This window comes from Erigeron canadensis, chromosome 6 (assembly GCF_010389155.1).
Source record: "Erigeron canadensis isolate Cc75 chromosome 6, C_canadensis_v1, whole genome shotgun sequence".
NCBI lineage: Eukaryota > Viridiplantae > Streptophyta > Magnoliopsida > Asterales > Asteraceae > Erigeron > Erigeron canadensis.
The window spans coordinates 7,759,332-7,773,613 of record NC_057766.1 but is presented as its reverse complement, the minus strand read 5'-3'; the positions used below and the strand labels follow the sequence as shown (position 1 = coordinate 7,773,613).

The 14,282-nt window shown below is 34.4% G+C and overlaps 1 protein-coding gene across 1 annotated transcript; it reads left to right on the top strand.

Annotated features, from left to right (window-relative positions):
- Positions 1–4,829: 4,829 nt before the first annotated feature.
- On the top strand, positions 4,830–9,404 carry LOC122604006 (ABC transporter G family member 15-like). Its single transcript, XM_043776886.1, has 9 exons — positions 4,830–5,268; positions 5,440–5,519; positions 6,848–7,309; positions 7,388–7,510; positions 7,588–7,719; positions 7,799–8,083; positions 8,180–8,452; positions 8,538–8,645; positions 8,933–9,404. Exons 1-9 carry the CDS (start codon positions 4,968–4,970, stop codon positions 9,281–9,283), a joined length of 2,115 nt encoding a protein of 704 aa, XP_043632821.1. The 5' UTR covers positions 4,830–4,967; the 3' UTR covers positions 9,284–9,404.
- Positions 9,405–14,282: the final 4,878 nt, after the last annotated feature.

Sequence of the window (14,282 nt, the reverse complement as noted above, 5' to 3'; positions counted from 1 at the left end):
TAGTAGGTATCTCATCATCTACTAGTCTTTCATAAAATCAAACATGCCAGTAGGTATCTCGTCATCTACTAGTCTTACATCAAATCAATCTTTGCTAGTAGGTATTCATTCATCTACTAGTATTACACATATCATCATACAATTGAATCATAGGAGTTTATTCATCTATACCTTCATTTTGCATACTAAATACATATAATATATATATACACTCACCTTGAGCTAAGCAATTTATTGATATATGACTACTAGGCTCAATAACTTGCTCTTCACCACCTACACAATACATAATATATATATAACTATGAGTTCTACAAACTCATCAATTTTACAATCATTTAACTAAATTCTTCCTAACCTTTATTACTATGGAGTTTGGCTACACAAATGTTTTTCATTAATAATTCTCATATGAATTTCATAGCATCATTTAGCCAAACACCTGAAATATTTAGTTATTACTATGGGTTCATCATCAACTTGACTTTTTGCACAAACCCCTAATTCCCCCTTTTTAAATTTTATTAGGGTTCCTTAAGAAAAACCCCAATTCAAAGACTATGAACCGTAATTTCAACATAAAACCCTAATTTATAATTTCAACAATTATAGGAAAATCCTTACCTCAAAGGACAATCAAGAAATTATAAAATCTTTCACTTCCCCTTCCTTTCTTCTTGTAAATTTCGGCCACCACCAATCACTATCAACTCTCAATTTGTTTCTTTACCAATGGAATTAGTTGATTGAGTTTTAGAGAATGAATTTCTTACTTCAATCTTTGATGAATTAGATAAGAGATGGAAAATTTGTTAGATGAAGGTTGAGAATGGTTTTAGTGGTATTATGAATCACCAAAACTAAGTACATGGCTGGACACATTCATCATAAGCCACGTCCTTTTTAATTTTTAGTGGGTATTATACCCACTAACCACTAAAGTCCCAACTAAATTAACCCCCTTTTTCAAAACAAATTACTAGAAAATTAATTTAATGTTAAAACTATAATAAAGGTTAATTTTCTATTACCTTAAAAAAAAATATTGGGGTGTTACAGTGACTAAGAAGTTACGCTTTATGAAACAAAATAAAATAAATTATCGAAATTAATGATATATAATTTAGCTTGTAAATATGCGTGACTATTGTGATTACTGTTATAAAAGAATTTGAAAAAAAATAGCGTATTAACATACAACATACTATATTATCAATGTATCGTACATTTACCCAAACAAAAAAAACCATTTTTCCAACCTCTTTTTTTTTTCTATATATTAAAAATCAAAACAACTCAAAATTTTTACTCTACCAATAGATAAGTTTATCTTAAGACTAATGTTAGTGATGTACTTTCAAAGAAAAGACTTATGATAAAAAAGTCAACGTTTGTATGTATTCTTTATTTATTTATATTTTGTAGGAACGAAATTACAAATATGCCCTTGAAAAGTTTACATTGTACCAAAATTGGAGTCGGACTCCATCCATGGTTATATTTCATAAATTTTGCAAAGTTATTATAGAATAAAATCTAAACTCAATACTAATGTGTTGCCTATGATCGTTTCCAACTCGGCAATTCAAAGTATTTAGGATATATTATTTTTCTTTATTCGATTGATAAAGATCACAATTTCATCTTTTTTTTGCGTGGAAGGGGGAAGGGGGGTCGAACTCGAAAAACTGGGTGGTTTAGGTTTTGGTGTTTCGGATGCTCTTAATTTAGCATTGATATGTACAAATGGATATGACATATGGTACAAAACCTTGATGCCGTGAGGTTTAAAATCATTCATGTGATTCATGGTTATGAGTTTGTGTTCCTATATAAAACAAATGGTAATAATATTTGGGCAAATATATGTTCCTCATTCTCTGAGACACACTCGATTTGCTAGCCCGCTTAAGATGTTATTAAAGAATAGTTGAGATTGAAAATAAGACAAAATTCTAGAGTGATTATCGGCTTAATGGTGACAATCTTGCAACTCGGTTTAGAAGGTTGTATGCATTGACACCATCTAAAGAATGTGTCATGTGTGATATTTTTTTATGATATGACATGAAAATCCGAATGACATCGAGATATTTGTGTTGACATAAATAAGTAATAACTTTTGGCATTGAATCTATAAGACTTAATGAACAACAAAATAATTTTTTGTGAAATTATCAAGGTGAAAAAAACAAATGTTAATAAAGTGAAGTTGAATATTTTAATTCGTTAATTATTACTTAAGAAAATTGTATTTTTTGATATATATAAATATAAAAATATATTTACACGTGTATTATGCGAGACAATAATTTAGTTTATAGTATAACAAACTATAATATTAACTAGAAAATTTTGGACCCCGCAATTCCTTTGTTGAAACGGTTCGTTATTTAACGGGATGTGATATGACAAAATTATTAATATATTAATTCAGATATCAGGTGGATGCGATATAGCAAAATGCAAGTAGTGGTACGGGGTGTATCATAATAAGGTTGAATGACAATTAAAAAGTGTGAAAAAAACAAAAGAAGTAACCCGTAATAAAAAAATCCGAAAAGGAAAAACAAAACTAAAAAAGAAAAAGACGTAACAAAATCCGAACAGGATGCAATGTGGCAAAATCTAAACTATAGGAAACGTGCGATGTATCACTTTATAACCGATGCGACGTGTCAAGTTTTAATAAGCATGGTGTCTATTAATAACCATGCCAAAAAAAAAACCGAAAGAAAAAACTCAAAATGGGATCCGTAATGTCAGAATCTAAATAGTGATGTGGGGTATATGATGAACCAATAAAAGAGATCATATAAGCAAAAAAAAGGTATCGAAAAACCAAGAAAAACCAAAAGATGAATAACCTTAACGAAAATAGAAATAACAAAGGAAAAATTAAATATTGTGTAAAAGTTTCCAATATATTAATTCAAAACACAAAAGCCAAAAAACTATGATGAATACCAAGAAAAAACCCCAAACGGGATCCAAAATGGCAAAATCTAAATAGTGATGGGGGGTATACGATGAACCAATAGAAAGAAAACACAATAGCAAAAAAACTATGTAATAAACCAACAAAAACCGAAAGAAAAATAACCTTAACGGGATCCGATATAGCAAAATCCGAAAAAACGCGGGGTATAGGTGGACCAATAGAAAGAAAACACAAAAGCAAAAAAAAACTATGTAGGAAACCAAGAAAAACCGAACAAAAAATAACCTTAACGGAATCCGATATGGCAAAATTTGGGAAAAACGCGGGATACAGACGAGACAAATAGAACAACGCCACGTGACATGTGGCACTGTTCATTGGCCTCGCCTTTAATGAGATTACAATGTAATATTAAATATTGACACTTATGATATGTCTTTGAGGGCTTTTATAGAACGAAAGGGGAAAAAGGTTATAGCTCTTCTTTTTCATTTTTTCCATACTCTCATATGTCTTTTCATCAAATAAAACTTGTTGTGAAGTGTGTAGGGGAAAAAAAATCACTTTTTGATAAATTTTGGTAGAAAATTTAATCCAAATGATCATAAATTTTGTACATGACATAAATTGAAACAACAAATTGACATAAATTGAAACATCAAACTGTTTTTGAAACAACAAATTGAACTCATTTTGATTCCAACCCAACACACCAACATATTTAAATAGATACTAGTACATGACATAAAAATTACAAATACATTATAAAACATTAACACGTTATTAAAAACACACATATTTTAAAACATTCCTAAAATCAAAACATAAAAAACCAAATCCATACATTAAAAAGACACATTATTTATAAAAATTAAAGTTTAAAGGTTGTTAAAATGGTTGAATGATAGTGTATTTCTAGAGTTTTGAGTTGAAAAAGGCAAAAAATTTTGAAAAGTTGGCAGAGGAGGAGCGTATAAAATTTTTTCAAAATTTCTCAAACATTTTTTAAAATTTTAAAATGCTATTCAATATTAACCAAAATCTTTAAAAATAATAAAATAATTATAAAAACTAAAAAGAATTCCATGAAACAGTAACAAATTCTAGTGGAAAAGTTGTTATGACCCACTTCTTTTGATTGCTTTCGATATGCCCATATGCATTTTGGCCTAATAAATTGATCAACAAACTGAATGCTTCAATGGAAACAAATTGACTTTCACTTTGCTAATCTTTCAGTAAGTTGCCATGCCATCTCCATTGGAGATGGCCTAAGGGGTAGAGAAACTAGAGTGTCAAAAAATATTAACAAAAAAAAAAACCGATGCCTTTCACCCTTACAATTACAATAATACCAAAAATAAAAAAAATAAAAAAAACCAACTGGGTTGGATCAGTGGTTGGAACTCTTACCTCTGGAGACAGAGGTCAAGGGTTCGATCCTCATGCCCAGCAAGGCTGGAGAGCCTTTTCTACCTATGGTAGAACATGAAAGTAGTCTCTCTACCTTTGGTAAGGGTAAACGGCATTGGGAGTTATTTACTTACTTTTTTTTAGCACTAAGGAGTATTGTGAATAACTTATTATATTATTGTTATTTAATATTTAAAACGCATAAAAAAACGTTATCTAATACTCCGTAAATATTACTCGTAACCCCTAAAATTTTAACAAAATACAACTTCAGTACATTTAATTTAACAACTAAAGCATAAACCAAAAAAACAAAACATAAAAGTAGGGATTAATAGGCCGGCCGGTTTGTTTATCAAAAAAACCGTTAACCTTAAATGCATATAACAGCCAACCATATCTGAGCAGGCTACTATAGCTAGGTTCAAAGCTCACAAAATAAATGCAATATTGCCGCCCACACCGGCCTCTCCTTTCAACCAAATGCATTCCTTCTACTCAAATTCCAAACCGAAAGCAGATAAGCCCATGTGAAACCAAAGGACTATTAAAAATTTCTTATAAGTATTCTCATTTGGGCTCACTTTCCAAAAACTGATCAACCCATCCACCAATGGAGATAGAACCAGCCAGCTGCAGCAGTACTACTGGAGGCTACTATCGTGACTACGATGCTACGAACAATGACGGCGAGGGAGAAGTGAGTAGTCTAGGCGGAATAAAGAGCATGAGTATGAGGGAACGAGCAACGAATTTGGTTTGGCGAGATTTGACTGTGGTTTTGCCAAATTTTGGTCATGGACACACCAAGAGATTGCTACGTGGGATTAGTGGATACGCGGAACCAGGTCGAATCATGGCCATTATGGGCCCGTCTGGTTCTGGCAAATCCACCCTTCTTGATTCTTTAGCTGGTAACTATATATACATTTTGGGCACTTGAATCTTTACTACCGGCCCCTTTATTTTTGCACTTTTGCACGATAGAGTTTTAGTATTAGAAATAAATTTGTATTTTAATTGGTACTATAAATAGTATTATACAACTTATTAATTACTAATGTACATCACACACATTTTTATAGGTAGATTATCAAAGAACGTTGTAATGACCGGAGACATTCTGCTCAATGGCGAGAAGAAAAAACTTACCTATGGTGCTGTTGTAAGTGATTCTAAATTAATATATATGAGATATTTTGAGACCACCTCTTATTTTAGGACCAACTAGGACCATTGATTTTTGTACACCATCATCATCTACTACGATATACAAGACTTTTTTGTAAAAACGCTAAGACTTTCCAGCGACGGACCCACAGAAAAATCATGTGTAATACACATGATTTTTCTGTGGGTCCGTCGCTGGAAAGTCTTAGCGTTTTTACAAAAAAGTCTTGTATATCGTAGTAGATGATGATGGTGGTGTGTAAGTTATGAAAATCAATGGTCTTTTTTTGGACTTTTTTTAGTTGGTCTGAAATTATCTTTCCCCGGTGAGATAATTTGAGACCACCTCTTGTTTTAGGACCAACTAGGACCATTGATTTTTGTACACCATCATGATCTACTACGATATACAAGACTTTTTTGTAAAAACACTAAGACTTTCCGGCGATGGATCCATAGAAAAATCATGTGTAAGTTACTTACACATGTGTAACTGTGTAAGTTAACTTACACATGATTTTTATGTGGGCCCGTCGCTTGAAAGTCTTAGTGTTTTTACAAAAAAGTCTTGTATATCATAGTAGATCATGATGGTGGTGTGTAACTTACGAAAATCAATGGTCATTTTTTGGACTTTTTTTAGTTGGTCTCAAATTATCTTTCCCATATATATATATATATTCATATGCTATAAGTTTTCATCTATTCGTATATATGTTATTTGGGTCAGGTCAAATAATTGGTCAAACTTCATAATCTAGGTAACATCAACACTGTTGTTGACCTTTTTGTATTGGTCAAATGTAGCAAAATGGGTAATGATTGTTTTTGAAACGGATTATACTACACGACTAATGTTTATTTTGGAGCCCTCAACCCGGCCACGACTAATTTTTATTTTGGTTGGGACTTGGGAGAAAGATCCTGATATTAGTGGTCAAAGGCCACACAGAAAGCGATATCAACCTTTAAATGGACTTAAAAACTAATTAATCAAATGTTTGTACATGTATTGCAAAGTTTCCTCTCATCATCAGTTCCATTGATCTTGGCATGTTTATTTATCATATTTTTATAGGCCCATTTTTAAGCACACCAATTAGCCCATTCCCCTTCTCTAAAAGATGATTAGTTTGTTGCCAAATAGTTCATACAAGAAATGCCGGTATTTTCTGTCTGTATCCAAATGTAAAAGTTAACGTCGTATCGAAGAAGGAAATAGTTTTCTTTATCTTGAGGAAAATTGCTAACATTTGTTTGACCTCCAATATGTGTACATGAAAATTAGTTTGGTTTCTCGATATTAATTGTCAAAAACGGCAGGCTTATGTAACACAAGAAGATGTACTAATGGGGACACTAACAGTTCGAGAAACTATCACGTACTCTGCTTATTTGAGGCTTCCAAGTACATTGACAAACGAAGAAGTGAAGGATATAGTTGAGGCAACCATAATGGAGATGGGTTTGGAGGATTGTGGTGATACATTGATTGGAAATTGGCATCTAAGAGGCCTTAGCGGCGGGGAAAAGAAGAGATTAAGCATTGCTCTTGAAATCCTTGTACGCCCACGCCTCTTGTTTCTTGACGAACCAACGAGTGGCCTTGATAGTGCATCAGCCTTTTTTGTAGTTCAAGCTCTAAAAAGTATTGCCCGTGATGGAAGAACCGTGGTTTCATCAATTCACCAACCTAGTAGTGAAGTTTTTGCCTTGTTTGATGATCTTTTTCTTTTATCTGGAGGAGAAACTGTGTACTTTGGAGAAGCAAGAGATGCTATTACGGTGCGTGATACATGGATTCATATCTCACCCTATCATTTTTTTTAACCTTGTACTCATTCGATTATTGGTTTTTTAAAGTTCTTTGCAGACACGGGGTTTCCATGTCCGACCAAGAGAAATCCATCAGATCATTTTCTCCGCTGTATCAATTCAGATTTTGATGTCGTAACAGCCACTTTAAAAGGATCACAAAGACATTATGTAGGTTTAATTTTTCTGTGTAATTATTTGTTGAACACAATTCTTGAATTTTTAGAAGACTGATATTTGTTGTTTAGGAAGAACCAAAAGGACCAGACGCTTATATCAAGTTTTCAACATCTGAGATCAAAGCAACACTAGCCGAGAAATATAAATGGTCAAAATACGCCAAGAGAGTACAATCAAAAATGAAAGAACTGTCAGCATTAGTAAGTTTTTCCAAAATCAAATTTCTTTGAAAAACTTAACAGCTTAAAATTTTCCACTTAACTGGTTAGTTAAATACAGAGTGGGCCTCAGATGAGCACGATTAAACCAAGTCAAGCAGGCTGGTGGAAGCAACTCACCACACTGACTCGGAGATCTTTCATAAACATGTCAAGAGACATTGGATATTACTGGCTACGGTTAATTATCTACTCCATTGTGTCCATATGCGTTGGTACAATCTTTTATGATGTTGGTACAGGGTACACCGCGATCCTAGCACGAGGTGCTTGTGGTGGTTTTATAACAGGGTTCATGGTTTTCATGTCCATTGGAAGCTTCCCATCTTTCATTGAAGATATGAAGGTAGCTATTTCATTATATGCAATGTTCAGATCTTTTGACAATTCAAACTACATACAAATGAATGGGTCAATGATAAATTGATGTTTTTGGATGCAGATTTTTACAAGAGAAAGGCTCAATGGGTACTATGGGGCTGCTGTGTTCATACTATCCAACCTCCTTTCCTCTATACCATTTATGTTTGCGATTTCATTAATCACCGGGACTATAACATGGAACATGGTGAAATATCGACATGGGTTCTCTAGATACGTCTACTATTGTCTCAATCTCTTTGCCTCAATAGCAGTGGTTGAAAGTTGCATGATGGTTGTTGCATCACTAGTTCCCAATTTCTTGATGGGGATTGTAACTGGGGCCGGAATCATAGTAAGAAGTGAATTCTAAATATGAACACTTGCTATTAATAAAACGCTAATGCGATATCTGACTTATAATGCACATTATGTTACAGGGGATCATGATGATGACCTCTGGTTTCTTTCGGCTACTACCTGATCTTCCAAAACCTTTTTGGCGGTATCCAATTTCATACATAAACTATGGATCATGGTCACTACAGGTAAAAGCATTACTGTTACCAAAGGCAAACCATTTACACTTTTTGCTATATTTTGTGACAAATGAAATTACCAGTTGATGAGGTTATCCGGTCACATAATGACTATTTTTGTACAAAATTTGAAAGCTTAATGATCATCTTTGTACATAAAACCTACAATGTGCATCTGCATACATATTGAAATATACGTTCAAATATTACGGTTCAAACCCTTAATTTAATAATCCAGCTGACCTGACCCACTGCACCACTTTGGACATGTGCCCATTATTACACTTGTTATGCAGGGAGCGTACAAGAATGACATGTTAGGACTGGTGTTCGACGGCCTAGCACCAGGCGACCCAAAATTGACAGGAGAAGATGTTATCACAAAAATGTACCGACTACCTTTGAATCACTCAAAATGGTGGGATTTGACTGCGATATTTGCCATTCTGGTTGGTTATCGCATCGTATTCTATATGGTTCTTAGCTTTAAAGAGAGAGCATCACCATTTTTCCGATCCATGTATGCAAAAAGAACACTCTATCGTTTAAACAAGCGCCCATCGTTCAAGCGATTCCCATCTTCTAGACGATACCATAATCTTAGGCCTTTGTCTTCACAAGAGGGCCTTAGTTCCCCAATTCCATAGTAGTTTACACACTATCATTTCAAGATTGTGTAAGTCTAAATTTTGTTATCTTAATATGGTTTTTTTGCTTCTACATTTACATCTTTGATTCTCTTCATTAGTGTACTTTATTTTTTTCACATCCTTGCAGTATAAAGTAATCTGAATCTCATATGTTTTTCTTCTTGTTATTGTTAATTTGATGTTAGCTAGTAATTTCAATGACAAAAATTGACTAAAACTTAAAGAGAGTTTAGAGAAAGATATTATTCAAAAATGTATTCCCTCTTGCATAGATCAGATTCATAATGACAAAAAGCTTCACATACCAATTGATAGACCAAAAAACCATCAAAAAGGAGAGGAAAAAAAGCATATAAACAAGTTGAAGGGTGGATTGCTTCTGGTGTTTCGGTGGGTTGCGGGATGTCTTCGTGGCATTCAGAAATTCATACAAGACGGAGAGTGTCTTGATCCAAGATATAGTAGTGAGCAAGGGTAAAATTGTCCTCGAGCCGCTTTTAGGGAAAATAGAGCAGCTGCTGTTTAATCATGTTTTTCACATTACTAATAGTGTCACAGCTTATAACATCCAACCCTATAATATCTCCAGTGGCAACAATCTTCACATAAATTTTCATCTCATTCCTTGATGACGTCGTCCATGTATCCTCAACAAAACGAAGAAACGACCCCCCGGTTCCTTAAATGGTAGGATTGAAAATAATGATTGTCAACAAACTCCTGTCCAACTTCGACGTTGACAAGCCTCTGGTTGCATGTAGGAAAACCCTGTCTGCTTCTGAACCAACTCTTTTATTTGCCCGATGGTTTTATAATCGACAAGAAAATCCAAATGGATAGTCTCTACAGATATGGTCTCGACCTTCATATCTCCATGAAATACAAGCGCAGCATCAAGGGTTAGCCCCGGAGAAATCTTATAGTGGGTAAGGGGAAGGTCGTCGAGTGGAAGAAGCATTCCAGCAAAGAAAAGCAGTACTTCATAAGGGGCAACATTTACTTGAGAACCAATCTTGCTTATCAATCCAGAGACGGTGTTGCTGTATATTCCAAGAACAATGGTCTTTCCGGATGAAAAGCGGACCGGCCATTGTGAATTAGGATCGATGATCTTGGGTTCAATATCGCTGTGCCACTGCCAGCCAGATAGATCATATCCCCTGTCTTTGAGCATTTGCTCAATACTCTTAAATGTTTCCGAACCATTGACTTCTATAACCAAGTTTCTACGCCAGAGCTGCATCTTTGATTATCCGGTGTTTGAATTTGTAATGTATATGATATCAAGCAGTAAAAGGAATCGGGAGGGCTGCCAATATATATTAATTATTATTAGGTTAAAAAAGGATTTGAAATGGCTCTTAAATAAATTTAGGTCCTTATTTAAGAATTACATTTATCACCAGCTATAATTCAACACATCTTTTAAAATAAAAAAACTACAATTCAACACAAACATCTATGATTCCTAACAATGTATACGGGATTATATTCAATTCAATAGGTTGTGTTTATAGAGCTTTATTCACAAATTATTTCTTGCCCAAATTCCTCTGTAGCACAGTTGTAATCACAAATACCCTGTTCCAATCGATCCCCAAGCCAAACAGGTTTTCCATTAATACGTAGTCGTGTTTTCAGGCAAGGACTAATGGGTTTTTCTTGAAACATGCATGGAGCTGCTCTGCCTCTCGTGCGATGAGCATTAACAGGTGTCTTTGGGTCATCCTGGACGGAGTTAATTTGAATATATCAACGTATAGATCCACATTGTACATTTTCATGTACAAAGATGATCATTAAGTTAACGATCTGTCCTGACCCAACGCGTACATTTTCATGTACAAAGATGATCATTAAGTTAACGATCTGTCCTGACCCAACGCACCTCTTTTAACACGTACCCAATATTACACCTTGTATGCAAGCATGCGGCCCATTAATTCTGCTATCTTAAATGTTGATATATGCTCATGGTACTTTAACGGGTTTGGAAAGCAGGGAGCATACAAGAATGACATGTTAGGACCGGTGTTAGACGGCCTAGAACCAGGCGACCCAAAATGGACAGGGGAGGATGTTATCACAAAATGGTGGGATTTGACTGCGTGCGATATTTGCCATTCTGCTTGGTTATCGCATGGTATTCTTTATGGTTCTTAGTTTTAAAGAGTGAGCATCACCATTTTTCCGATCTGTAAATGCAAAAAAAGCACTCTATCGTTTAAACAAGCGCCCATCGTTCAAGCGATTCCCATCTTCTAGACGGTATCATAACCTTCGGCCGTTGTCTTCACAAGAGGGCCTTACATTCCATAGTTTACAAACTATCAATACAAGATTGTGTAAGTTTACATTTTGTTATCTTAAAAACGCTTTTTTTTTCCTTTCAAATTTACATATCTTCATTAGTGTGTATATATATATATTTTTTTTTACATCCTTACAGTTTAAACTAATCTTAATTGTTAAGTGCCCATATGTTTTCTTCTTGATATTATTAGTTCGATGTTACTGGTAGTTATAATGACAAAGAAAATACTATTACTTAAGGAGAGTATAAAGAAAGTTAGAAAGATATCGTCATCACAATAACAAAAGGTTCACAGAAAAGCATTCAGTGATCAGTATATATCTCAAAAAACCATAATACGGTAGGTCATTATATTCATTGCATAATCGATTCACAATGACAAAAAAATTCACAGACCAATAGACGGAAAAAACCGTATTAAAAGACAACCAAAAAAGGAAGAGCAAAAAGCATTATTTTCACGTTTTTCACATGCCAGTTGGATAGACTGTATCCATTCTCTTCCAGCATTTTCTCAAGATTTTTAAATGTATCAGTACCTTTGACTTCTAAAACGACATTGTCACGAACGAGTTGCATCTTTTCGGTCTATGAAATTAGGTTTAAGAGGATCCGGATTTTGAATGTTTGTATATCATCAAAGAGTAAAAGGAATTTGGAGAATGATATGACTGCCAATATATGTACGTGTATTAGGTTACGTGTGATTCAAAGGGTTTTCATTTTTAACTAATCACGGCTCTTGCAATTTTTAACATATTGGTGCATGTGGTATTAAACCATTTGCAAGTTTCATACAATTTGTATGCAAAGTGGTCTTTGTGGTATCACACCAGTTGCATCTTGGTTCAAAACTAATTAATGGTTTACTTTTCATCATTGGGTTGAATCAGTGGTTGGAACCCTTGCCTCTGGAGACAAAGGTCAAGGGTTCGATCTTCATGCCCAGCAAGGCTGGAAGGCCTTTTCTACCTATAGTAGAACATGGAAGCAGCCTCTCTACCTTAGGTAGGGGTAAGGCTGTCTACATCTCAACCTCCCCCATACACCGTCTAAGACGGTATTGGGACCCAAAACCCGTGGAAGACGGCATTGGAAGTTACTTACTTACTTACTTTTTTCATCATTAAGGCCTCTCCCTAAGCTAGAAGTTCATCCACCTCTTCCACACTGCCACATTAGCTTTTCTCTCTCATCATCCACTTCTTCCACAATCACTCCCTATAACCCCTCTTCCACAACTTTTATTTATTTTATTTTATATATGTAACACCCCAAAGATTTTAAGGTAAAAGAAATTAATCCTTTTTTATAATTTTGACATTAAATTAATTTCCTACTATTTATTTTTAGATATGGGGTTAATTTAGTTGGAACTTTAGCGGATAGTGGGTAAAATACCCACAATTGGAGAGATGGGTCATGGCATCCCCAGGAAGTGCCAACCATCTATTTTGGTTATGACTCTTGCTTCCACTCTTATTCTTTTCTTCCCCCATCATTTCCTTCATGCAATTCTTCTTGTTCTTTTCAAAATCAAGGCAATTCTCTCTTTAATTCAAGAATAAGAACATCCATAATAATCATCACCATCAAATAATCTTCATTCAAGAATTCAAAAGTTAGGGTTTGTGGGTTTTGTGGTGGTGGCCGAAAATTGAGAGAAAGGGGAAGAAATTGTGAATTGAAAACCCTAATCTATTGTCTTCTATTGTTGATGTATTGATTTCCCCTAATTTAGTTTTCGTTTTTTTTTTGAAATTAGGGTTCATGGAGTGAACCAATTTGGGGATTTTTGCTAGAATATGAATTATGGTTAATTTTCCCCAATTTCTTAGATAACCTAGTTGTCATTGAGTTATGTGTTGTGTTTGATTATGAAATTGATAAGTTCATGTGAAAATTTTAGTTAATGAGAAAATATGAATTTTACTAGTTATTGAAATATTGATGAAAATGGTAGGTTGAACTACCTAGTGTTATTGTTGAGAATGAAAGTAACTCAATGACAAATGGGTTGGGATTTGGGTTTAGAAAAGGCTAGTGATTGAGAATGGCTAGGTTGAGCTAGTCAAGTTATGAATATAAGCTTATGCACTTTTATGTTATGATCATAGGTTGAAGCTTGTTTGTGCATTATCGTTTTAGCGTTATTGTCCTTGTTGCGTAGGAGGTGAGTATATTTGCATACCTTTATGTATATGTTGGATCAATTGACCACATCATGTTGAAGTTTGTTTATCCATGTGTGGTATTTGACCACATCATGTTGATGTTTGTTTATCCACGTGTGGTAATTGATGCGACATAAGCCCATGTGGGGCATTGCGATTATGAGGCCTAAGAACCTCCGGGGCCTAAGAATCCCGATAGTTGATATGATATGAGGTCTAAGAACCTCCGGGGCCTAAGAATCCCGATAGTTGTGATTGATATGATTGTTTAGCTTATATGGATCCATGTATAGCATGTTAGTGTGCAAGGTGAGCATGTTAATGTGGCATGACGGTGTCATAGGTTACATGTGATAGTCCTTGTACTTTGCCCTCCTTCGTATTCGTAAATGTATGCAAGTATATTCACTAAGCCTTTCCTTATGTTTTAGTTGTTTACCATTTTATAGGTTGTTCCGGAAGAAGGAACTAGTTGTTGGTTGAAGCTTGAAGTATTAGAAGTAAAGAT

Bases quoted from the DNA above. Each gene is read 5' to 3' on its own strand.
- LOC122604006 (XM_043776886.1), top strand. From the start codon at position 4,968: ATGGAGATAGAACCAGCCAGCTGCAGCAGTACTACTGGAGGCTACTAT. The intron at 5,520-6,847 runs GTAAGTGATTCT...CAAAAACGGCAG, and splicing joins AACTTACCTATGGTGCTGTT to GCTTATGTAACACAAGAAGA. The intron at 8,453-8,537 runs GTAAGAAGTGAA...ATTATGTTACAG, and splicing joins TAACTGGGGCCGGAATCATA to GGGATCATGATGATGACCTC.